The following is a 23,622-nucleotide window of genomic DNA, read 5'->3' as shown; positions in this document are numbered from 1 at the left end:
ATTGATTTTCTATTAGCTCACAGCCACGGCTGTGAAAAGTTCCAAGGTATGTGCCGTATAAATCTCTCTAACCACTTTTTCCTACTTCGCAAGCAGATAAGTAAGTTCCATCAATTAACCACACAATTACAGAAAGAAGATGGTTTCAGCTTAGAAAGATGGTTAAAGTTACTTCGTTAAAATCATGGCAAGTTTTATTTGTGTAGCATTTGATTACTGTAAGACTAGTAACATTCTTAATAATCGTGTGTTCACCTTGCCTTCCAATGCTTGCAAAAGATAATATACAAAGTCACTACATCTGTGACCCATCAAGTATTGCTTGTACAAAAAGAAAAAAGGGGAATTTGTTGCAGAATAGAATTATTGGGATCAATAAAAGGACTGTACAAGCAAAAACTCTGCATGAGAAAAAGGCCTGTGTGAAAAAAACAGGGCTGGGAACAAAAAGGGAGTTTTGAAGATTTACAGCTGTGTAGATGAGACCCAGAGAAGGGGAGGTAAACTCTGAATTCTTTGAATCATAACATAACTGTAGAAGCGTGCCTATGTAAGTCCAATTAGGTAGAAGCAGAAATTTGCTTTGATAAGTTTTCAGCCACTTAAGAGTTCACAAGCTGGTCCACTATGTAAGTGCCTTTGGATTGCGAAGAAACTGAGCTTGCTCTTCTCAACCACATTGGTTTTGGACTGCAATTTCTCCGCTCGCAGGAGCCACCGGGCCTTCTTTTTCAATTCCAAGAGTTCAGGATTTAAGGGCTGGTTCAGTTTTTGGGGCTGGTTTAGGTTATTAGGTCCAGTTCAGTTTTTGGGGCTAGTTTAGGAATTTTGGGCAGTTCAAGTTTTGAGGCTGCTTTGGATTTTGGGACTAGCTCAGTTTTTGTCACTGGTTCCGTTTTTTGGGACTGGTTCGGGTCTTGGGGCCAGTTCAGGTTTCTGGGGCCAGTTTGGGTTATGGGGCTTATTCCAATTTAAGGATGGGTTCAGGTTTTGGGTCCGGTTCAGTTTTTGGGTCCAGTTCAGTTTTTGGGGCTGGTTCAGGTTCTGCCACTGGTTCAGATTTTGGGACTGGTTCAGGTTTTTTGGGCTTGTTCCGATTTCGGGAGAAATTCAGTTTTAGGGCCTGGCTCAGATTTTAGGTGCAGCTCACTTTTTGCCTCTGGCTCAGCTTTTTAGGGCCTGTCCACTTTTTAGGACCAGCTCACCCTTCCAGCCTTTGATGGTTTGCAGAGCAGGGCTGGATGGAAAGCGCGAGGGAGCCCCAAAACTCAGGCAAATGCCACAAGGATCTGCTCAGCACCCTGAGCGGGACCCTCCTCCTTGCCGAGCTGAGCAGGCAGAGCTGAACAAACCAACCCCGTTTCTCCCGCTTTAATCCAAACGCTGCCTTTTGGGTCCAAGAAGAGGCAAAAGGGTCCTGTGCCCCACCGGCACTGGGAGGGGGAATGGGGAGGCCCTGGGGTGCTGTGAAGGGCAGTGAGGGACCTCTGGGGGGACTCGATGCCTCCCAGTGATCCCCAATTTCCCCCCAAGGTCACATCACACTCTCGTAGGTGGCACCGGGGTCCTGCTGTCCCTCGTAGGGTCCCGGCAGCTCCGCATTGGTCACTTGTGGATGCCGAGGGGGGGCAGGGCCGGGGGACACCCGTGGGGGCGCTGACAGAGACAGCGGTTGTGGGGACCTGGGAGGGGGTGACACCCGTGGGGGACGTGTCCCTGTCCCCAGCCCCGTACTCACCCCCCGCCCGCTCGCTGCCCACGCCGTGGAGCTCCAGCAGCTCCCCCTCCTCCGGGGGGGCCCTGTGGGGATAAGGGGGGGCCTGAGGGGGTGTGTGGGGAAGGGGGAAAGGGGAGTCACGGCCGGAGCCCCCCCACTCACCTGTCCTGGGGCTTCCTGGCGGCTGCAAGGAAAAGGGGAGGGGGTGACCCTGGGCACGCCGGGACCCCTGAAGCTTCCTGGGACCTCGGCAGCTCCGACCACCCAAGGGACCCCCAAATCCCCACTGGAGCCCCGATTCCCACTGCACCCCTGATTCCCCCCTGGACACTCCAAGCACCCCTGAACCCTCAGAACTTCTGCACCACCGCAGTGCCCCTGAGCACCCCGGTGCCCCCGACCCTCTGAGCCCCAACAACCCCAAGCCCGGCAGGGAGGGGCATCCCCAAAACTGCCCCAGGACCCCAGAAAGATCCCCCAACATCCCTGCATGGCCCTCCAGGCACTCCCCAAACCGTCCAGGAGCTCCCACTGCCAGCCCAATGTTCCTCAAAGCCCACCCAGGGCTGCCCCTGCAGCCCAACCAAGACCCTCCAGAATCCTCCTAAAGCCCCCAGGACCCCCAGCCGAGGTCACTGTGGGCTTCGTTTCCCCCAACTCCGGGGCTGTGGGTGCTGCCCCATCGCCTCCCCACTCTGGGGGCTTCCCCTCACTCCAGCACCCCCGTTGGCCCCATTGTCACCCACCCAGGCGCTGCCACCAGTGACAGCCCCCGATGACACCCAGGAGCAGGGCCAGGAACAGGAGGCTCCTGCCGATGTTCACCGCCACTGCTGGGGACAGAGGGGGACACATCAGGGTCAGCTGCCGTGCCGGGGCTTCTGCACCCTCCAGTGACCCCGAGTGAGCCCACCTGTGTCCCAGTGTGCCCGCGGTGTCACCATCAGTGCCAGCTCGGGGCTGAGCGCCCGGAAGACGCGGTGCCCGTCCTGTCCCAGCTGGTTGGTGGCCACGCACTGGTAGGTGCCGGAATGTCCCACATGGACGTCCCCGAGCTCCAGGAGGGGACCCCGGGCCACCTCGCTGCCGTTGCGCAGCCAGGTGAAGGTGACAGGGGCTGAGCCCACCTGCACCGAGCAGCGCAGGGTCACGGGGTCACCTGCGCGCACCGGCTGTGCCAGGGCACCGGGGCTGATGGTGGCATTGGCCACGGGCACTGCGGGGACACAGATGGGGCTGAGGCCGGGGGGAGGGGCTGGTACCGGGACAGAGGCATAGGGATGCGTGGGGTGAGAGTGGGATGGGGGAGATGTCGCGGATGGGTCACGCCAGGGAGGGGTGAGGGGGCACCGGGAATGGTGTCTGGAAAGGATGGGTGTCCTTCCTGGCTCAAACCTGCCGCCCTTTGGAAGCTCCTGGAAAGAATGGTTGGGTTCTGGCTGTGGCCGCCAGACGAGAGGGAGAAGCGTGGAAATATCGAGCCATGGCTCTGGCCCACGGCCGTGCCGGGGCTGCTGGGGGTGACGCCGGCTGGATTCCAGGAGTCCCCAGAACTGCTCCATGCCTGCCCTCCTCACCTGCGCAGGGCACGGGGAATAGACACGGCTCTGCCCCGCCCCTGCCACGCCCGTTCCAGGACGCCCCACGAGTGCCGGGAGGTGTGCGAGGCGTTGCCAGGGCAACAGTCGGTCCCCACACATCGCAACAGCGGCTTCGGAGGCGCTGTCACAGTCGCTTTGGACACCCCGTGACAGTCCCGGCACCCGCAGCCCGATGGCAGCCGGGCCCCTTCCCAGTGCTCTGGGACCACCATTGCGGTCCCTCCTTTCCGCGGGCTCCACACCGGGGTCTCTGCTCCCGCGCCATCCCGGGGTCTCCCCTCGGCCATTTCGGTCCCTCCCCCCTCGGGGCTCCCCTGTGGGCTCCCGGTCCCTCCTTCCCGGCCCCTCCCACCCAGTGCCCCCCGGCCCCCTGTGCCTCACCTGAGCACCCTGTGGAATTCCCGGCACTCCTGCTCCACCTGTGTGGCCAGCTGCTGCTCCCGTGGGCCGCCTGCTCCAGCCGCTCCCAGCCTCAGCCGCTGCTCCAGCTCGGCCTTCCCGGCCGCCCAGCTGCCAAGCACCGACCACATGGCAGAGGCGCTCAATCATCCCCAACACCAGCAGTGAGCACCACACAACCTTCCCGGCAGCCGAAAAAAGCTCCTTCTGGCCACAGCTGAGGGCACCTGTCCCTCAAAATGTGTCCAGTGCTACCGCAGGCATCCCAAATGCCCACGAGAGGCAGCGGAGCCGTGTGTTTGTGCACAGGGATGCTTAGGAGCACGGCTGAACTTTAGGAACCCCCGCCTCTAATTGTAGCACCTCATCAAGGGTCTGCAGCACCTCATTAAGGGTTTGCAGCACCCAGAGCACAACGCAGGCATTGGCCCAAGCAGCTCCAATTCAGCCCTGTTTTGACCTCCCAAGCCACTGCTCCCGGCCCGCGCTGTCCCTTTGCTGCAGCTGCAGCTTCAGAGCCCTTGGGGCTGTGGCTCTGCTCTCCTCTCCTCCTCCTTCCCCTGTGGCTGCTGTGTCGGGACCAGCAGTGGCCCAGGAAGAGCAGGAATTCCAAACGTGCTGTGGAGCGCCCTGAGGAGCCCTGGCAGACTCAGCACCGAGCACCTGCTTTGCTCAACATCCATGGGGAATTCAGCATTCCCAAAGCTGCTGTGCCGGGGCTGAAGGACAAGAAGGGAGTGAAAAGCTGGGCGTTTATGGGTATTGTGGATCCGAGACTGGGCTGGGAGTGGGTGCTGCCTTCCTTCCCTTTGGGATCGGGGAGAGCAGTCGTGGGTGGTACACAGGGTGTGCGCCTGGCCCCGGGACACTGCTACGCTGCCATTGGGCACTACGATCGAAGCTGCTGCCTTGGCCGCTTCTGCCCGCTGCCGGTGGTGGTGCCGGGACCGATTGGTGGCCGTGAGTTTGCAAAAGGAGCGATTTCCCCTCATCCCTCCCGTCCGAGGCCGCCATCGCCCCTGAGGGGGTCGAGCTCGCACCGGGGCGCCCCCTGCTGGCCGCGCGTGATCCCTGCAGCGCCCCCTGCTGGCTGTGAGTGACCCCTGCAGCGCCCCCTGCTGGCTATGAGTGAGTCCCTGCAGCGCCCCCTGCTGGCCGCGCGTGATCCCTGCAGCGCCCCCTGCTGGCTGTGAGTGAGTCCCTGCAGCGCCCCCTGCTGGCCGTGCGTGATCCCTTGCAGCGCCCCTGCTGGCTGTGCGTGAGTCCCTGCAGCGCCCCCTGCTGGCTGTGCGTGATCCCCTGCAGCGCCCCCTGCTGGCCGTGGCCATTATTACACCAAAGAGGGAAATCCAGCAGCAGAAATTTCTGGTTTTGTGTCGTTGTGTGCTCTGCTCTGTTCTATTATTTTCCAGCAAAAAACCTGTTATTCCTTTTCCTACATTTTTTGCCTGGAAGGCCCATAATTTTCAAAGTATAACAATTTTTAGGGATGGGCATTCTTTCCATTCCAGGACAATTCCTGCCTTCCTTGGCAGACATTTGTCTTTCAAACCAAGACAGCAATTACAGCTGCCAGGTGCGCTCCGAGCGGGGGGGCCATGCGGAAGAGCAGCGTCCCGGCTCCGCGTCACGGTGAGCCAGTGAGTGCGGGGTATGGGCGCGGGGGAGCCCCGACAGCCGCCACGGGTCCCCCAGTCCTGCCTGGGGACACCCAGCTCTTCCTGACACCTGCCCAGGTCTCCCCCATCCCTTCCCAGCTCCCCCATCCCTGTGTCCTCTCCATCCATCCCCACGTCCCCTCTGTCCCTCTCTGGGGTCCCTCCCTCTCTGATCCCCCCACATCCCTCCCTGAGCCTCCTCTGTCCCTTCTCCACACACAGGAACAATCGAAAGGAGAATTTAGGGAACTCCAGGCCTGTCAGCCTGACCTTGGTGCCTGGCAAGGTCATGGAACACATCACCTCGATGTGCCATCCCACGGCACCTACAGCCCCAGCCAGCCGGGATTTAGGAGGGGCAGGTCCTGCCTGAGCAGCTGGATCCTAGGCACTGAACCGTGCCGTAAATCAAATCCCTCCTGATGGGAAAGAATTTGCTGAAAGTCCTTGCAAGGAGTTTCAAAGATAAACCCAGACTTTTCCTTGAGTTTCAATGCTTCCAGATAGTTGTTTATGAAGTCTTATCAGAGGAACAGAGCCACCAGCGTGACCCAGGTACAGCATAGAGCACAGAAAGCAGGAGTGAAGGCCCTCTATCAAGATTTACACGGCCTTTTAAAGATATTTTAACCAATCGTTACTAAAAACGTACATTATTTCACTTTCCTACCAATTCTTCAGTAACACGGGCAGGAACTGCAGAATTTTCCATCCAATCAATCCAAACTACTTTCACTGCAGAACATGGAGCAGTAGAAGAAGGAGAAGAAGGTTTAGAGAACAACAACAATCATCCATTTTGATTTTTTTTACTCTTATCTATTTACTACAAAGAGAAGCCCAAAACCTCTAAATTTTTCACCCTGTGCCAATCTCACATCGTAGTCTATCACTTAATTCACACCACTGAATTTTCTAGTACTTGTCTGACTGTTGGTAATTTTTCCCAAGGTTTGAAGCTAAACCAGTGTTGTTCAGGGGGGTAAGAACCCTTCAAAACAAGCAGAGAAATATTCTCGGCGCTCTGGGTTCCTACAGATCTCTTTTTATGGCCAGCTGACTCAACTGGTGGATGCGGGGAAGGCTGTGGATGTCTCTACCTGGATTTCAGCACAGCCTTTGGCACCGTCTCCCACAGCATTCCTGGAAAATCTGGCAGCCCATGGCTTGGACAAGTTGACCCTTCCCTGGGTGAGCAACTGGCTCATGGCTGGTGTTCAGGTTTGGTCAAATTTAGAAATATATCTTCTGAGAGAAGGCACAACCATCCCTGCCCCCACCAGGTTCGGGAAAAAATAAATTTTCCTCGAAGGAAAGTGAAGGAGATAAAAACTATTTATTTACCAAACACATGGGAAAAGGAAAATAATGCTAAATAATAAAATCTGTCGCTGTGGAGGAAAAAACCTGGGAAAGTGTCAGAGTCCTCCCTTTGGTCTCCTCAGAGCTGGGGCTTGGCCCAGGGCCAGGCCCTCTGTGCTCGGTGGAAAGTCCTCCTGATGTGCTCTGAGATTGAAGCAATCCACGGAAAAAGGGAAAAATCCAAAATTCCAGGGAAGGAAAAAAGTTCAACTCTCAGTCTCTCTCCGGAGAAGAAGAAGAACCAAAAAATCCTGGCTGAAAGCTGGCTGGGAAAAAGAAGTCGCTATCTCTGTATGACCTTGAACAAGCTGCAAACTGCTTTGAAAAAGTTTTGCTCAGTTTTTCCTTCCCCCTCTTAGGCTCAGTTTAGAGGCATAGAAAGGCACAGGAATTAATTTCTGGGCATAGGGCAGCGATTTGGGATACACATCACAAAGTCACCCCAAGACAGCTGGGCTCAGAGAGTGCGGGCATGGTGCCACACCCAGGCGGTGTCCAGCCACCAGTGGTGCCCCCGAGGGCTCAGAGTTGGGTCTGGTCCTGTTTAATCTCTTTACTGAAGATTTGGAGGAGGGGATTGAGCCCCCCCTGGGCAGATTTGCAGGTGACCTCAGTCTGGGGGGGTGGAGGGCAGCAGGGCTCTGCAGGGGTGTCCTGGGTTGCAGTGTATCCTATTACCACCCTCATGAGCTGTTGAAACCAGGTGGGGCAGTGTTTCCTTGCCTCCTCCCCCCAGACTATCTTGCTGTTAATGACCCATCATTGTCCTGCCGCCTGACTCAGAGATAACTCCCTCCGGACCATCTTCTGTTAATGAGCCTAATCAACACTTGGCCTCATGACTCATTACCCCATTGTGAGATGCTCCACCCAGAGGGAGGAACCAAGCATCCCATCGTGGATATAATCTGAGACTCTGAACACCAGAGAGAACCCTTCCCACTGGATTTCCAGAGGACAGGAGCTACACAGCCACCACTGGACTTCCTGAGGAAGAGCAGACTGTTTTACTACAGGATCACTGCTTCAGAGGACTGCAGCCACCATTCTACCAGACTGCTACCACCACCCTGCCTAACAGGGACTCAGGTTCTATCTTGACTCTGTCAGTTTGAACCAGTGTTTTCTTTGAGTTTTTTTTCCTTTTCTTTAATTTCCATTAAATTGTTATTCTGACTTGGTGCCTCCCACTGGTTTGTTTTCAAACTAGTACAAGAGGGGGCTGGGCAGGCCGGATCCATGGGGACAATGCACGGACAGGAGGTTTAACAGCACCAAGGGCCAGGTCCTGCCTTGTCACAACAACCGCAGGGTAGGGACAGAGTGGCTGGACACAAAGGCACCTGAGGGACTGAAGGACAGCGGCTGGACACGAGCCAGGTGTGCCCAGGGTGGCCAATGGCACCTGGGGTGGGTCAGGACAGTGTGGCCACAGCAGCAGGGCAGGGATTGTCCCCCTGGTGAGGTCACACCTCGAGGGCTGTGTCCAGTTCTGGTCCCTCCTCTGGAGGGGCTGGAGCGTATCCAGGGAAGGGAACAGAGCTGGGAAGGGGCTGGAGAATTCCTGAGGGAGCTGAGAAGGGGCTGGAGCAGCAGGAGTGGCTGAGGGAGCTGGGAAAGGGGTTCAGGCTGGAGCAAAGGAGGCTCAGGGGGGACCTTGTGGCTCTGCACAAGTCCCTGACAGGAGGGGGCAGCCGGGGGGGTCGGGCTCTGCTCCAGGGAACAGGGACAGGAGGAGAGGGAACGGCCTCAGGCTGGGCCAGGGGAGGGGCAGGGTGGACACCAGCAGGAATTTCCCCATGGAAAGGGGGATTGGGCACGGGAAGGGTTTGGAGTCCCCAGCCCTGGAGGTGTTTAAGAAAAGCCTGGATGTGGCACTTGTGCCATGGTCTGGGTGACAAAGGTGGTGTCAGGTCATGGGGGGGACTCGGTGACCCCAAAAAGTCTTTTCCAGCCTTGTTGATTCTGGGATTCTCTTGGCCCCCGTCCCTGCCTGGGTCCCTCCAGCCCTCGTTGTGTCCCTTTCTCCCTCACTGGGGTCCTCTCCAATCCCCTCCCACCCCACCCCAGGTCCCCCATCCCTCCTGTGTCCCCTTCCCACAGGGGTCCCGCTCTCGGGGGTGTCCGTGTCGGCGCAGCCCCCCGGGGCACAGGTGGTACTGGGGGACCGCCTGGTGCTGAGCTGTGCCGTGGCCGCGGGGACAGGTCCCCTGTCCTTCTCCTGGCACCGGGGGGACTCGTGGGCACCGCTGGGCACCGGCCCCCACCTGGAGCTGCGCCACGTTGGGGACAATGACAGCGGCCACTACCAGTGCAGGGCCAGCAACGGGGACAGCGTGGCTGAGAGTGTCCCCATGAATGTCACCGTCCTGGGTGAGCAGGACCCTCAGGAATGGGGTGACCCCACTCATGGCTCCCCCATCCCAGTCTGGCCCCTGCTCTCTGCTGTGAGCCCAAAACACAGCGTTTTCATGAACCCGGGCCAAATGGGATTTATTTGCTCATCTCCCACTCCCCCTCCCCGTACAGAAACCCCATGGGGGGAGAGGGGAACAGGAAAGAGAGGGGGCAGCCCCCCAGATGTGGCAGGGGGGGCTCAGCCCCGCAGCAGCAATTTGGGGCCAAATCAGCCATTTCCAGGGGGGGAAAAAAGCGCTCCAGTTTCCCAGGACAGTCCTGGGAAGGGGGGAGGGCAGGGGGGGGTCTTCGGGTGTTGGGGGGACGGGGACGGTCGGGGGGGTCACGAGTGTTTCATCTGGAGGGTCTCGTACGTCTCCTGGTTGCCAGCGCTGAGACCCTGCAGGGATCGGGGGGTTAGGGGGGGTCCCTGCCCTCCCCGACTGGCACCCCCCCACTGGCACCCCCCTGGAGGGATGGGGGGGACGGAGACGCCTGTGGGGGGGGCACGGGGGCTCCCAAGGTGGGGGGGGGTGGGGGGATCTGTGGGGTGGAGGGGGGTAGAGGGGACAAATTTGGGGTCAGCGGGGACAGCGGGCGTGGGCAGAGCCCCCCCGGAAATGCGTCCAAGGACGCACCCCCCCGTCCGCCCCCCCACCCCCAGGACAGGACCCCCCTCCCGGCCGGGATGTGTCACCCCCAGAACTGGGACAGAAACCCCTCCAGGGATGTGTCACCTCCCCAGAACAGCCCCCTCCCCCCCGGGAAATGACCCCCACCTCCCCCAAGCCAGGGCCCCCCCGCCCAGAACACGCCCCCACCCCCGAGCTGACTCACGGCGTACACGGCCTCTTCCTTCTGCTCCGGGAAACAGAAAGTGAAAGTGTTGGGGGGGCACAGCCCGACACCCCCGTGACCCCCCCACAGCCCCCCCACCCCTCCCCGCACCCCAAATTTCCCCCTCCTCAGGGTCCCCCCCGCCCCCAAACTCGGTACCTGCTCAGGAGCTCCCCGGGATCGCCGAGCCATGAACTGGGGGGGAGATGGGAAAAGTGAGGAAAATAAGGGAAAAAAGGGCAGAAAGAGGGGGGGGAAGGGCCGGGGCTTGGGGGACCCCCCAAAAGAGAGGGCGGGGTCGGCAGGACCCCCCCAGTCTCACCCGGAGGCGGCAGTAGAGGCCGGTGAGGATGAGGCTGTAGAGGAAGAGGATGGCGTCCAGCACGTAGCAGATTTCGGGCTCCACCAGGGCCCCTGCGGGGATTTTGGGGGGGTTCCCGGCTCAGCAGGGAATGGACACCCCAAAATCCCCGGCACCGTGGGTGACAGCGGCGGGGCCGGGATGTCGCAGGTGGCAGCGATGTCGCTTTGGGTGGCACCGGAGCCACCCCCTCCCTCCCCCCACCGGTGCCGGAGCTCTTGGATCGATCCTGGAACCCCCCGGGACCCTCTCGGGGTGTCTCCCCCTCCCCCCAGCCCACGAGCACCCCCGGGGGGGCTGCACCGGAGCCTGGGTCACCCCAAAATCCAAGGCCAGCAGGGAAGGAGCCCTGAGCCATCCCTGGGACCCCCCAATCCCTGGGACCCCCCCAATCCCCGGGACCCCCCAAATCCCCAGTCCCTCCATCCCCTGGGCACCCCCAGCCCTTGGACCCCCCCCCCTGAGCTCCCCACTCCCGGGACCCCTGGGACCCCCCGATCCCAAAGAACCCCCATCCCCAGAGCCCCCCCAACCCCTGAGACTCCCATTCCTGGGTCCTCCCATCCCCTGGGACCCCCATTCTTGGAGACCTCCATTCCCAGGGCCCTCCCCCCCCCAATCTCCGAAGACCCCACTCCTGGGACCCCCATCCCCTGAGCCCCCCCTAATCCCTGGGGCCCCCTCCCCATCCTCTCCCACTCCCCAGCCCCCCCCTCAATCCCTGAGATCCCCCTCCCTGCCCCCCCCATCTCCACCCCTCAGATTCCCCACTCCAGGCCCCCCCAAATCTCTGAGACCCCCCCCTGCCCTGGGCCCTCCATCTCCTGGACCCTCCCCAATTCCTAAGACCCTCACCCCTACAACCCCCCTTCCCCAGCACCCCCATTTCCTGGGCCCCCCAATTTCCTCAACCTTCCCATTCCCCTGGACACCCCAAATCCTCCAAGCCCCCCCCAATTCCCTCAGCCCTCCCATCCCCTGGATCCCCCAAACCCCCTGGACACCCCAAATTCCCCCACTTCCCCCCTTCCCCAGCACCCCCAATTCCCTCAGCCCTCCCACCCTCTGGACACCCCAAACCCTCTGGACACCCCAAAATCCCCTGGACACCCCAAATCCTCCAAGTCCCCCCACTTCCCCCCTCCCCAGCACCCCCATTTCCTGGGCCCCCCAATTCCCTCAGCCCTCCCATCCCTTGGATCTCCCAAACCCCCTGGACACCCCAAATCTCCTGGACACCCCAAATCCCCCCACTTCCCCCCTTCCCCAGCACCCCCAATTCCCTCAGCCCTCCCACCCCCTGGATCCTCAAACCCCCTGGATCCCCCAAATCCTCTGGACACCCCAAATCCTCCAAATCCCATTTCCACCCTTCCCCAGCACCCCCAATTCCCTCAGCCCTCACATCCCCTGGACACCCCAAACCCTCCGGACACCCCAAACCCTCCAAGTCCCCCCATTTCCCCCCTTCCCCAGCACCCCCATTTCCTGGGCTCCCCCAATTTCTTCAGCCTTCCCATCCCCTGGACACCCCAAATCCTCCAAATCCCCCCACTTCCCCCCTTCCCCAGCACCCCCAATTCCCTCAGCCCTCCCATCCCCTGGACACCCCAAACCCCCTGGACGCTCCAAACCCCCTGGATCCCCCAAACCCCCTGGACACCCCAAACCCGCCGTGTCCCCCCTTTGTCCCCCACCTGCGGCCAGGCCGGGCCCCCCCAGCAGGACGAGGCTGAGCAGCCAGCGGGACCCCGCTGTCCCCATGTCCCCTGTGGGGTCCCCCGGTCACGAGTGGAGTGACCGCAGCGCCGGCGCCTTCCTCCCTCCCCGCCCCCACTTCCCCCCCAAGGCCACCTCCTTCCCCTTCCGCTGTCCCCAGGTTGGCACCCGAGGCCACCACCAAGCTCCGGCCGCTCCCTGAATTTCGGGTCCCCCAGGGTCCCCAAGGCTCCCCAGCAGGGAAGGGGAAGTTGTGTCCCCGCTCCCCCCCGGCGTGCGGGGAGGGAAATGGGGTGACATCGGTGACAAAGGGGGGACACAGGGAGGCTCAGGACCTGATTTCGGCTTTATTTGACTCGAAACAGGGGGTGGGGAGACCCCCAAACTGGAGCAGCACAAGGAGAGGGGGATGGGGACCCCCCCCTCATCGATCCACTTCCCCAAACACGATGTCCTGGGTGCCTGGAGGGGGGAAAAAAAGGGGGGTCAGGGCAGCCCAAAATGGGGGGGGGGGGACCCCCGAGTTGGGGAGAGACCCCCCCAAACTGGGAAATGGATGCTGGAAAAAGAAAGGAGACCCCAAAATTGGAAAGAGCCCCCTAAAAGGGAGAAGGAAGCCCCCCCAGTACTGGGGGGAAAGGCCTTAAATGGGGCAGGAGCCCCCCCAAAAGGGGAGGTAGCCCCCAAACTGGGGAAGAAGTTGGGGGGCCCCCAAATTGGGGAAGAAGCCCCCCCCCAGACAGGAAAAGAGACCCCCAAAATGGGAGAGAAACCCCAAAAGGAATCCCACAAAGAGGGAAGGAGCCCCTAAAACAGGGAACAAAAAAAACCCCCAGGATGGAAGGAACTCCCTAAAATGGGGAAGGAGCCCCCAAAATGGGGAAAGAGCCCCCCCAAAAAGGGGAGGGGGACGTACCAATGATGGCCACCACGTCCGCCAGCATGTGGCCCTGGGACATCCTATCCAGCCCGGCCTGGGGACAGCAACGCCGCCAATTAACACCCAATTAATCCACAATTAATACACAGACACCCCCAATTAACCCACGGCACCCCCCCTTCAGGGACCCCCAATTAATTCACAGGGCACCCCCCCCACCCAGGGACCCCCAATTAACCCAAAGAGCCCCCAATTAACCCACAGGGGCCCTGGGGAGAACCCCTAATTAACCCCCAATTAACACACTGGGATCCCTAAATTAACCCAGGACCCCCATGGGAACCCCCTCCAGAGACCCCTAATTAAGCCTCAATTAACCCATTAAAACCCCCACCGGGACCCCCCCAGGAACCACCAATTAACCCACAGGGACCCCCAATTAGCCCACAGAGACTCCCAATTAGCCCGCAGAGACCCCTAATTAACCCCCAATTAACCCACAGCTCCCTCCCCCCCCCCAGGGACCCCCAATTAACCCACAGGGGCCCTGGGGAGGACCCCTAATTAACCCCCAATTAACACAAATGGGTCCCTAAATTGACCCAGAAGGATCCCCATGGGAACCCCCTCCAGAGACCCCCAATTAACCCACAGGGACCCCCAATTAGCCCAATTAACCCCCAATTAACACAAAGGGACCCCTAAATTGACCCAGAAGGATCCCCACGGGAACCCCCTCCAGGGACCCCCAATTAACCCACAGAGACCCCTGATTAACCCCCAATTAACCCACAGCCCCCTCCCCCCCCCCCAGGGACCCCCAATTAACCCACAGGGGCCATGGGGAGGACCCCCAATTAACCCCCCATTAACACACAGGGACCCCCAATTAAGCCCCAATTAACCCACAAAGACCCCCACGGTGACCCCCCCCCAGGGACCCCTAATTAGCCCCCAATTAACCTGCAGGGACCCCCATGGAAACCCCCTCCAGGGACCCTCAATTAACCACCAGGGACTCCCAATTAACTCCCAGGGACCCCCAATTAGCCCTCAGTATCCCTAATTAACCTGCACCCCCCCAATGTGGACAAAGGGACCTCCCAGTGTCCCTATCCCGTGTCCCCTCAGTGTCCCCTGGATGTCTCCCGGTGTCCCCTGGGTGTCCTCAGGTGTCCCCCGGGTGTTCCTGGGTGTCCCCTGGATGTCCCCGGGTATCCCCCTGGGTGTCCCCTGGATGTCCCTGGATGTCCCTGGGTGTCCCCATCCCGTACCAGGTGGGCAAACCCGGGCGCTTTGATCTTGCAGCGATAGGGGCGGCTGCTGCCATCCGACACCAGGTACACCCCGAACTCCCCCTGCAGTGGGGACACGGGGACAGGGCTGGGGACACGGGGACAGGGTGGGGGACACGGGGACAGGGTGGGGGACACGGGGACAGGCTTGGGGACAGGGCTGGGGATATGGGGACAGGGCTGGGGACAGGGCTGGGGACATGGGATGGGGTTGGGGACACAGGGATGGGGTTGGGGACACGGGATGGGGTTGGGGACACAGGGATGGGGTTGCTGACACAGGGATGGGCTTGGGGACATGGGATGGGGTTGGGGACACAGGGATGGGGTTGCTGACACAGGGATGGGCTTGGGGACACGGGATGGGGTTGGGGACACAGGGATGGGGTTGCTGACACAGGGATGGGCTTGGGGACAAGGAGGCAGAGTTGGGTTGTGGGGACAGCGTTGGGGACATGAGAACGGGACTGGGGACGTGAGTGGGGCCACGGGGCCAGGATTGGGGCAGGGTTTGGGACACAGGAATGGCGTTGGGGACACGGGGACAGGGTTGGGGTGAGAGGTGTCACCTTGGGGGCCTCGATGGCCGTGTAGGTGGCCCCGGGTGGCACCTGGTAGCCCTCGGTGTAGAGCTTGAAGTGATGGATCAGGGACTCCATGGACGTCTGCGGGGACAGGGGTGGCACCTGTGGCAGCTGTCACTTGCCCTGGGTGGCACCTGGTCCTGGTGTCACCTGCCCTGGGTGTCCCTGGCACCCAATACCCGTCCCTCAGACCTGTCACCTGTCCCTGGCACCCTTCCCCCATCCCTGGGTGTCCCTGCCCTGGATGCCACCTGCCTCAGTGTCACCTGCCCTGGGTGCCACCTGCCTCAGTGTCACCTGCCCTGGGTGCCACCTCTGCCACCTGTCACCCGTCCCTGGGTGTTCCTGCCCGCTGGGGGGTGGCAGTGCCATGTCACCTTCATCTCGGCGCGTTTCGGGGGTGACACTTTGGCGTCGTCCACCTTGATCTCGCCCGGGGGCATCTTGTTGAGGCACTGCAGGATGATCCGCAGGGACTGGCGCATCTCCTCCACCCGGCACAGGTACCTGGCACCCCAAATCCGGCATGGGGGCGGCACGGGGGGCATGGGGAAAAGGGGATCCCAAATCTGGGATGGGGGAGGGACGGGGGGCATGGGGAAAGGGGGATCCCAAATCTGGGATGGGGGAGGGACGGGGGGCATGGGGAAAGGGGGATCCCAAATCCGGGATGGGGGAGGGACAGGGGGCACGGGGAAAGGGGGATCCCAAATCTGGGATGGGGGAGGGACGGGGGGCATGGGGAAAGGAGCACCCCAAATCCGGCATGGGGGCGGCACGGGGAAAAGAGGATCCCAAATCTGGGATGGGGCACAGGGAATGGGGGATCCCAAATCTGGGATGGGGGCAGCACAGGGGGCACAGGGAAAAGGGGATCCCAAATCTGGGATGGGGCACAGGGAATGGGGGATCCCAAATCCAGGATGGGGGCGGCACAGGGGGCACGGGGATTTGGGGATCCCAAATCCGGGATGGGGGTGGGACAGGGGGCACAGGGAATGGGGGATCCTAAATCCAGGATGGGGCACAGGGGCACGGGGAATGGGGGATCCCAAGTCCGGGATGGGGGAGGGAAAAGGGGGCACAGGGGGTGGGGCATCCCAAATCTGGGATGGGGCACAGGGAAAGGGGGATCCCAAATCCGGGATGGGGCACAGGGAATGGGGGATCCCAAATCCGGGATGGGGCACAGGGGGCATGGGGAATGGGGGATCCCAAATCTGGGATGGGGCACGGGGAAAGGGGGATCCCAAATCTGGGATGGGGGAGGGACGGGGGGCACGGGGAAAGGGGGATCCCAAATCCGGGATGGGGCACAGGGAATGGGGGATCCCAAATCCGGGATGGGGGAGGGAAAAGGGGGCACAGGGGGTGGGGGATCCCAAATCTGGGATGGGGGAGGGAAAAGGGGGCACAGGGAAAAGGGGATCCCAAATCTGGGATGGGGGTGGCATGGGGGGCATGGGGAAAAGGGGATCCCAAATCCGGGATGGAGCACGGGGAAAGGGGGATCCCAAATCTGGGATGGGGGCGGCACAGGGGGCACAGGGAATGGAGGGTCCTAAATCCAGGATGGGGCACAGGGGCACAGGGGGGTGGGGGATCCCAAATCCGGGATGGGGGAGGGAAAAGGGGGCACAGGGGGGTGGGGGATCCCAAATCTGGGATGGGGGAGGGAAAAGGGGGGCATGGGGAAAGGGGGATCCCAAATCTGGGATGGGGCACAGGGGGCACGGGGAATGGGGGATCCCAAATCTGGGATGGGGCACAGGGGGCACGGGGAATGGGGGATCCCAAATCTGGGATGGGGCACGGGGAAAGGGGGATCCCAAATCCAGGATGGGGCACAGGGAAAGGGGGATCCCAAATCCGGGATGGGGGAGGGAAAAGGGGGCACAGGGGGTGCGGGATCCCAAATCCGGGATGGGGCACAGGGGCACAGGGAATGGGGGATCCCAAATCTGGGATGGGGCACAGGGGCACAGGGAATGGGGGATCCCAAATCTGGGATGGGGCACAGGGGCACGGGGAATGGGGGATCCCAAATCCAGGATGGGGCAGAGGGGGTGGGGGATCCCAAATCTGGGATGGGGGTGGCATGGGGAGCATGGGGAAAAGGGGATCCCAAATCCGGGATGGAGCACGGGGAAAGGGGGATCCCAAATCTGGGATGGGGGCGGCACAGGGGCCACGGGGAATTGGGGATCCCAAATCCGTGATGGGGGTGGGACAGGGGGCACAGGGAATGGAGGATCCTAAATCCAGGATGGGGCACAGGGGCACGGGGAATGGGGCATCCCAAATCCAGGATGGGGCACGGGGGCACAGGGAATGGGGGATCCCAAATTTGGGATGGGGCACGAGGAAAGGGGGATCCCAAATCCGGGATGGGGCATGGGGGGCACAGGGAAAGGGGGATCTCAAATACGGGATGGGGGTGGGACAGGGGGCACAGGGAATGGGGGATCCCAAATCCGGGATGGGGGAGGGAAAAGGGGGCATGGGGAATGGGGGGTGTCTCAGGGGATGGGGGATCCCAAATCCAGGATGGCGGCAGGAAAGGAGGTCACAGGGGATGTGAAGGTGTCAGGGGAATGGGGAATCCTGGGAATGGGGATCCCGATTGTGGGGGTCCCAGGGGAATGGGAGGGGTCCCAGGGGAATTGGGGTGACCCTGGGAAGGGATAGGAGGGATGGGAGGCCCAGAGGAATGGGGGTTCCCAGGGGAATGGGGAACTCGGGGGGATGGGGGCATCCCAGGTGTGGGGGTCCCAGGGGAATGTGGGGGTCCCAGAGGGAATGGGAGTCCCAGGGAGGGGGTACCAGGGATGAAAGGTCCCTGGGAATGGGGATCCTGACTGTGGGGGTCCCAGGGGAATCCTGGGAATGGGAATCCCAACTGGGGGTCCCAGGGGAATCCTGAGAATGGGGATCCCAATTGTGGGGGTCCCAGGGGAATCCTGGGAATGGGGATCCCACCTGGGGGTCCCAGGGGAACAGGGAATCCTGGGAATGGGGATCCCGATTGTGGGGGTCCCAGGGGAATCCTGGGAATGGGGATCCCACCTGGGGGTCCCAGGGGAACAGGGAATCCTGGGAATGGGGATCCCAATTGTGGGGGTCCCAGGGGAATCCTGGGAATGGGGATCCCACCTGGGGGTCCCAGGGGAACAGGGAATCCTGGGAATGGGGATCCCGATTGTGGGGGTCCCAGGGGAATGGGGAATCCTGGGAATGGGGATCCCGATTGTGGGGGTCCCAGGGGAATCCTGGGAATGGGGATCCCAACTGGGGGTCCCAGAGGAATGGGGATCCCACCTGGGGGTCCCAGGGGAATGGGGACCAGTGAAATGGGAATCTCAGGTGTGGGGCATGCCAGGAGAATGGGGGATCCCACAGCAACGTGTTCCAAGGATGGATCCCAGAGGAACAGGGGTGCCATGGGAGGGGGTACCAGGACTGAGAGGCCCAGGGGAAAGGGGAGCAGCCCCCCAGGACCCCCCAAAACCGCAGATGGGGCCGCACCTGTCGTAGCAGTCGCCGCGGGAGCCGATGGGGACGTCGAACTCCACCTGGTCGTAGACGTCGTAGGGCTGCGTCTTGCGCAGGTCCCACTGGATCCCGGAGCCTCGCAGCATCACCCCGCTGGGACACCCCAAAAAACGCACCTGAGGGGTCAGCCCGGGGTGGGGACACACGTGGGCGGGGTTGGGGGGTGGGGGATCCCCCCTGAGCTCACCTGAAGCCGTAGTTCAGGGCCTCCTCGGCCGTGATGACCCCGATGTCCACGGTGCGGTTCTTCCAGATGCGGTTGTTGGTCAGCATCTGGGGAGGGGGGACACGAGGGACACGTGGCACAGTTGGCACACCTGGCACCTGCCCTGCACTTCTCACGTGGCACTGGCACCATCACCTGGCCCTGGAAACCCTCACCTGTGTCTTCTACCTGTTTTCTGTCCCCGGCACCATCAGCTGTGCCAACAATGCCGCTTACGCCCCTGTCACTCGCCACACCTCACCTCAGCTGTGCCTCGTGCCCCTCACCCGTCCCTGGCACCACTCACGCCATCCCCTGCCCGTGCCACCGTCACCTGGGCACCTCTCACCTGTCCCTCACAGCCCTCAGCTGTGCCTGGCCCCCTCCACCCCAACCTGTGTCACCCCATCGCCCCATCCCATGAGGAACAACCCCCCCACCCCACCCACGTGCCAGCAGCCTGACTGTGCCCCCTCTCCAGATTCCCAAATTCCCGCCCTCACCTCCTCCACCTCGTCGATCCGGATGGAAAAGTTCTTCACGAACTCGTAGATGTCGTCCATGAGCCCCAAGGGCAGGTCCTGGCACAGGGAGGACACATGAGAGCAGGGGGTGCACACTGAGAGGGCCCAATGGGGGTCCCGGGTGTGGGGAACCCAGGAGAACGAGGGAATGGGGTGCCAAGGGTCCCAGGGATGGGGGTAGCTTAGGAGTGGGGTCCTGTGGGAATGGGGGGCCCAAGGGAATGGGGGGCCCAAGGGAATGGGGGACCCAAGGGAACGGGGGGCCCCAGGGAATGGGGGTGCCAAGGGAATGGGGGTGCCAGGAAAACGAGGGTCCCAAGGGAATGGGGGTCCCAAGGGAATGGGGGGTCCCAAGGGAACAGGGATGCCAAGGGAATGGGGGTCCCAGGAAAATGAGGGTCCCAAGGGAATGGGGTGCCAGGGAATGGGGGTCCTAAGGGAAATGAGGGTCCCAAGGGAACGGGGGTCCCAAGGGAATGGGGGCCCCAGGGAATGGAGATCCCAAGGGAATGGGGACCCCAAGGGAACAGGGGGCCCCAGGGAATGGGGGTCCCAAGGGAATGGGGATCCCAAGGGAATGGGGGTCCCAGGGAATGGGGATCCTAGGGGAACAGCTATCCCAGGGATGGAGTTCCTGTGGGAATGGGGGTCCCAGGCCATGGGGGTGGGAATGGGGCCAGCCCCCCTCACCTGGTGCACCCCCCCGGGCCGCACGTAGGCCGCGTGCATCCGCGCCCCCGACACGCGCTCGTAGAACTCGAACATCTGTGGGGGGGAAACAGAGGGGACCCCCCCGCTTCTGCTCAGCCCCCCTGGCACCTCCCCACCCCCAAATCCCACCCCCCGGATCCCAAATCCACCTTCTCCCTCTCCTCAAACATCCAGAAGAACGGGGTCATGGCCCCGATGTCCAGCGCGTGCGTGGTCACGGCCATGATGTGGTTGAGCAGCCGCGTGATCTCAGCGAAGAGAACTGGGGGGAAAACGGGGTGATCCCACACACCCTCGGTGATCCCACAAATCCTAGGGATTCCCAGGAGCTGGGAATGCTGGTGGGAGCCTCACCTCGGATCCACTGTGCCCGGGGAGGGGGTCGGATGTTGAGGAGCTTCTCCACAGCCAGGGAATAGGCCTGCTCGTTGCACATCATGGACACGTAGTCCAGGCGGTCGAAGTAGGGGAGAGCCTGCGGAAAACCGGGAAGGGAAGGACTGGGAATGCTGGGAGCACTGGGAGGAGGGGCTGGGAGAGGCACCAGGCCGGCCTGGGGAGCAGGGGGCACCAGGGGAGCTGGGAATGGGAGCGGAAACTCTGGGATGAACGGAAAACCCTGAGTCAGGATCAGGGGCTGGAGGGACACACGGACACCCCTAAATTGGGATCAGGGCCTGGGAGGGACACACTGACACCCCTAAAGGGGGATCAGGGGCTGGAGAGACACATGGACACCCCTAAATTGGGATCAGGGGCTGCAGGGACACACGGACACCCCTAAAGGGGGATCAGGGGCTGGAGAGACACATGGACACCCCTAAAGGGGGATCAGGGGCTGGAGGGACACACGGACACCCCTAAATTGGGATCAGGGGCTGGGAGGGACACACTGACACCCCTAAAGGGGGATCAGGGGCTGGAGGGACACACGGACACCCCTAAATTGGGATCAGGGGCTGGGAGAGACACACTGACACCCCTAAATTGGGATCAGGGGCTGGAGGGACACACGGACACCCCTAAATTGGGATCAGGGGCTGCAGGGACACACGGACACCCCTAAATTGGGATCAGGGGCCGGAAGGACACACGGACACCCCTAAATTGGGATCAGGGGCTGGAAGGACACACGGACACCCCTAAAATGGGGATCAGGGGCTGGAGGGACACACGGACACCCCTAAATGGGGATCAGGGGCTGGAGGGACACACGGAATGGGGATCCCATGGGAAATGGGGGTCCCGTAAGAAAGGATCTCCCAGGGATGGGGAATCCTAAGGATTGGGGTCCTGTGGGAATGGGGGTCCTACAGGAATGGGGGTCCTAGGGAGTCCCAGGGAACCTGGGAGGAGTGTCCAGGGGATGGGGATCCCGTGGGAATGGGGATCCCAGGGATGGAGACCTCATGGGAATGGGGATCCCATGGGAATGGGGTCCCATGGGAATGGGGATCCATGGGAATGGGGATCCAGGGGAATGGGGATCCCAGGGATGGAGACCTCATGGGAATGGGGATCCATGGGAATGGGGGCCCATGGGAATGGGGGCCCATGGGAATGGGGATCCATGGGAATGGGGATCCCAGGGATGGAGGTCCCATGGGAACGGGCTTCCCAGGAGTCTGGGGATAGTGGGGGTCCTGTAGCTCATGGGGGTCCTGGCTCTCTCAGGGATGGGATTCCCATTATCTGGGTGTCCCTGGGATGGGTTTTCCAAGGATGGTGGGGGGGGTCCTGAGGCTGCGTTCTCCCAGTTTGGGGCCGTTTCCCGGGAACCCTGGGAGCACCTGGAGGTAGGTTTTGTACTCAATGAGTTTCTCGGTGCCGCGGTGCAGCAGCCCCACGTGGGGGTCCCATGGGAATGGGGATCCCATGGGAAATGGGCATCTCATAAGAAAGGATCTCCCAGGGATGGGGAATCCTAAGGATGAGGGTCCTGTGGGAATGGGGTCCTGTGGGAATGGGGGTCCTACAGGAATGGGGGTCCTAGGGAGTCCCAGGGAACCTGGGAGGAGTGTCCAGGGGATGGGGATCCCGTGGGAATGGGGATCCCAGGGATGGAGACCTCATGGGAATGGGGATCCATGGGAATGGGGGCCCATGGGAATGGGGATCCATGGGAATGGGGATCCCAGGGATGGAGGTCCCATGGGAACGGGCTTCCCAGGAGTCTGGGGATAGTGGGGGTACTGTAGCTCATGGGGGTCCTGGCTCTCTCAGGGATGGGATTCTCATTATCTGGGTGTCCCTGGGATGGGTTTTCCAAGGATGGTGGGGGGAGTCCTGCGGCTGCGTTCTCCCAGTTTGGGGCCGTTTCCCGGGACCCCTGGGAGCACCTGGAGGTAGGTTTTGTACTCGATGAGTTTCTCGGTGCCGCGGTGCAGCAGCCCCACGTGGGGGTCGCAGCGTTTCACCGTCTCCCCGCTGAGCTCCAGCACCAGCCGCAGGACCCCGTGAGCCGCCGGGTGCTGCGGCCCGAAGTTAATGGTCAGGCTGGCCACCTTCTTGTGGGCCACCGGGTCCTTGTCTGAGGGGGAGGACACCGGGGAAGGGTCAGGGGACAGAGGGACAACCCTCCCCCCCCAGACACGGCTCAGCAGCGCAGGGGGCACGGAACCCCCCCAAATCCTGGGGTTCAGAGAGAAGCCAGCACCCACCGAGCATTTGTAGGGCCCCCAAACTGCTCTGAGTGGCCCCTGAACTGACCCAAACGACCCCTAAATTGTCCCAAGTAACTCCCAATGCCAGACTGGAATGCACTGGGTCACTACCGGGCCATGAGTGGCCCCCAAACTGACCCAAGTGCCCCCCAGGTTGTACAAGGGACCACTGGAGCGAGGTGCCACTGAAAACCCCTCCAAGGGCACCCAACACACCCCAAGGGCCCCCCCCAAGGATCTCACGGACCCTCCAGAACCATCCCAAAGGCCTCAGGACCCCTCCAGGCTCCCCAAAACCCCCTCAAGGCCTTGACCTCCCTCCTCAATCCCCTCTCCAGGAGCCCCTCCAAAGGCCTTGGGACCCCTCCTGGGGCCTCTCAAAGGCTTCAGAGCATCCCCAGGATCCCCCAAACGCCTCAGGTCCCCTCCAGACCTCCCCTCAAAGGACATGGGACCGCTCCAGAACCCCCCAAAGGCCTCCACCTCCCCTCTGAGGCCCCCCAGGACCCCTCCACGACCCCCTAAAGGCCTCAAAACCTCTCCAGATTCCCCCCTAAAGGCCTCAGAGCCCCCCCCCAAGGCCCCTGACACCCCCCAAAGGCCTCCACCTCCCCTCTGAGGCCCCCCAGGACCCCTCCACGACCCCCTAAAGGCCTCAGAGGCCCCCCCCAAGGCCCCTGACACCCCCCAAAGGCCTCGCCCTCCCTCCTCAGATCCCCCAGAGCCCTCAGGGCCCCTCCACGCCCCCCTACCCCGCTCCCCCCGGGGCTCCCCGCTCTCCCCTCACCGTTCCACGGCGGCGGCACCCACTTGTCGGTCGCCTTGCTGGGGTACATGATAGCCCCAGCGAACTGCTGCGCCCACTCCATGTCGGGCTGCCACTGTCGCGACCTGCGGGAGCGACCCCGGGGTCGGGCGGTGAGCGGGGTCCACCCCCACAGCCCCCCCCCCCCCATCCCACCAGCCCCCCGCCGTGTCCCCGTATCCCCCGCGGTCTCACCGGGCCGGGGCCGGGCCCAGCCGGGCCCCCGCCGCCCTCAGCCCCGAGGGGCTCCGGAGCCGCCACAGCGCCCGCAGAGCCGCCATGGTGCCCTTGGCGGTGCGCATGCGCGGGGGGCGCCATGGCGGGAAAGGGCAGGAGCCGTGGGCGCCGCCAT

General features: G+C 61.9%; 3 protein-coding genes across 7 annotated transcripts in view; all 3 read right to left on the bottom strand.

The window, feature by feature from the left end:
- Positions 1-23,622, bottom strand: part of LOC116436190 (Fc receptor-like protein 3) — a 161,494-nt gene that overhangs the window by 4,595 nt on the left and 133,277 nt on the right. For 2 of the 5 annotated variants that reach the window (XM_032093195.1, XM_032093197.1), the window contains exon 11: positions 1,330-1,682. In XM_032093195.1, coding sequence (XP_031949086.1) covers positions 1,535-1,682 — 148 coding nt within the window. In that variant the 3' untranslated portion in view covers positions 1,330-1,534. Of the gene's footprint in view, positions 1-1,329; positions 1,683-1,738; positions 1,801-1,879; positions 1,902-2,463; positions 2,551-23,622 lie in introns of those variants that run through there. The other 3 variants (XM_032093194.1, XM_032093193.1, XM_032093196.1) reach the window with 3 other exon arrangements.
- FCER1G (Fc fragment of IgE receptor Ig) lies at positions 9,204-12,149 on the bottom strand. The gene is made up of 5 exons (XM_032093351.1): positions 12,030-12,149; positions 10,294-10,385; positions 10,131-10,166; positions 9,972-9,992; positions 9,204-9,534 (listed from the first exon to the last, which is right to left on the bottom strand). The coding sequence occupies exons 1-5, from the start codon at positions 12,094-12,096 to the stop codon at positions 9,478-9,480; spliced, it is 273 nt and encodes a 90-aa protein (XP_031949242.1). The 5' UTR covers positions 12,097-12,149; the 3' UTR covers positions 9,204-9,477.
- NDUFS2 (NADH:ubiquinone oxidoreductase core subunit S2) lies at positions 12,380-23,587 on the bottom strand. The gene is made up of 14 exons (XM_032093225.1): positions 23,466-23,587; positions 23,253-23,356; positions 22,142-22,332; positions 20,157-20,277; positions 19,952-20,064; positions 19,782-19,856; positions 19,071-19,148; positions 18,550-18,635; positions 18,336-18,455; positions 15,188-15,317; positions 14,796-14,891; positions 14,206-14,289; positions 12,968-13,025; positions 12,380-12,513 (listed from the first exon to the last, which is right to left on the bottom strand). Exons 1-14 carry the CDS (start codon positions 23,570-23,572, stop codon positions 12,476-12,478), a joined length of 1,401 nt encoding a protein of 466 aa, XP_031949116.1. The 5' UTR covers positions 23,573-23,587; the 3' UTR covers positions 12,380-12,475.

Source organism: Corvus moneduloides, chromosome 29 (genome assembly GCF_009650955.1).
Source record: "Corvus moneduloides isolate bCorMon1 chromosome 29, bCorMon1.pri, whole genome shotgun sequence".
In the NCBI taxonomy this organism is placed as follows: Eukaryota; Metazoa; Chordata; class Aves; order Passeriformes; family Corvidae; genus Corvus; species Corvus moneduloides.
Note: the sequence above shows the minus strand (reverse complement) of the source record. Positions and strands in the feature narration are given on the sequence as shown.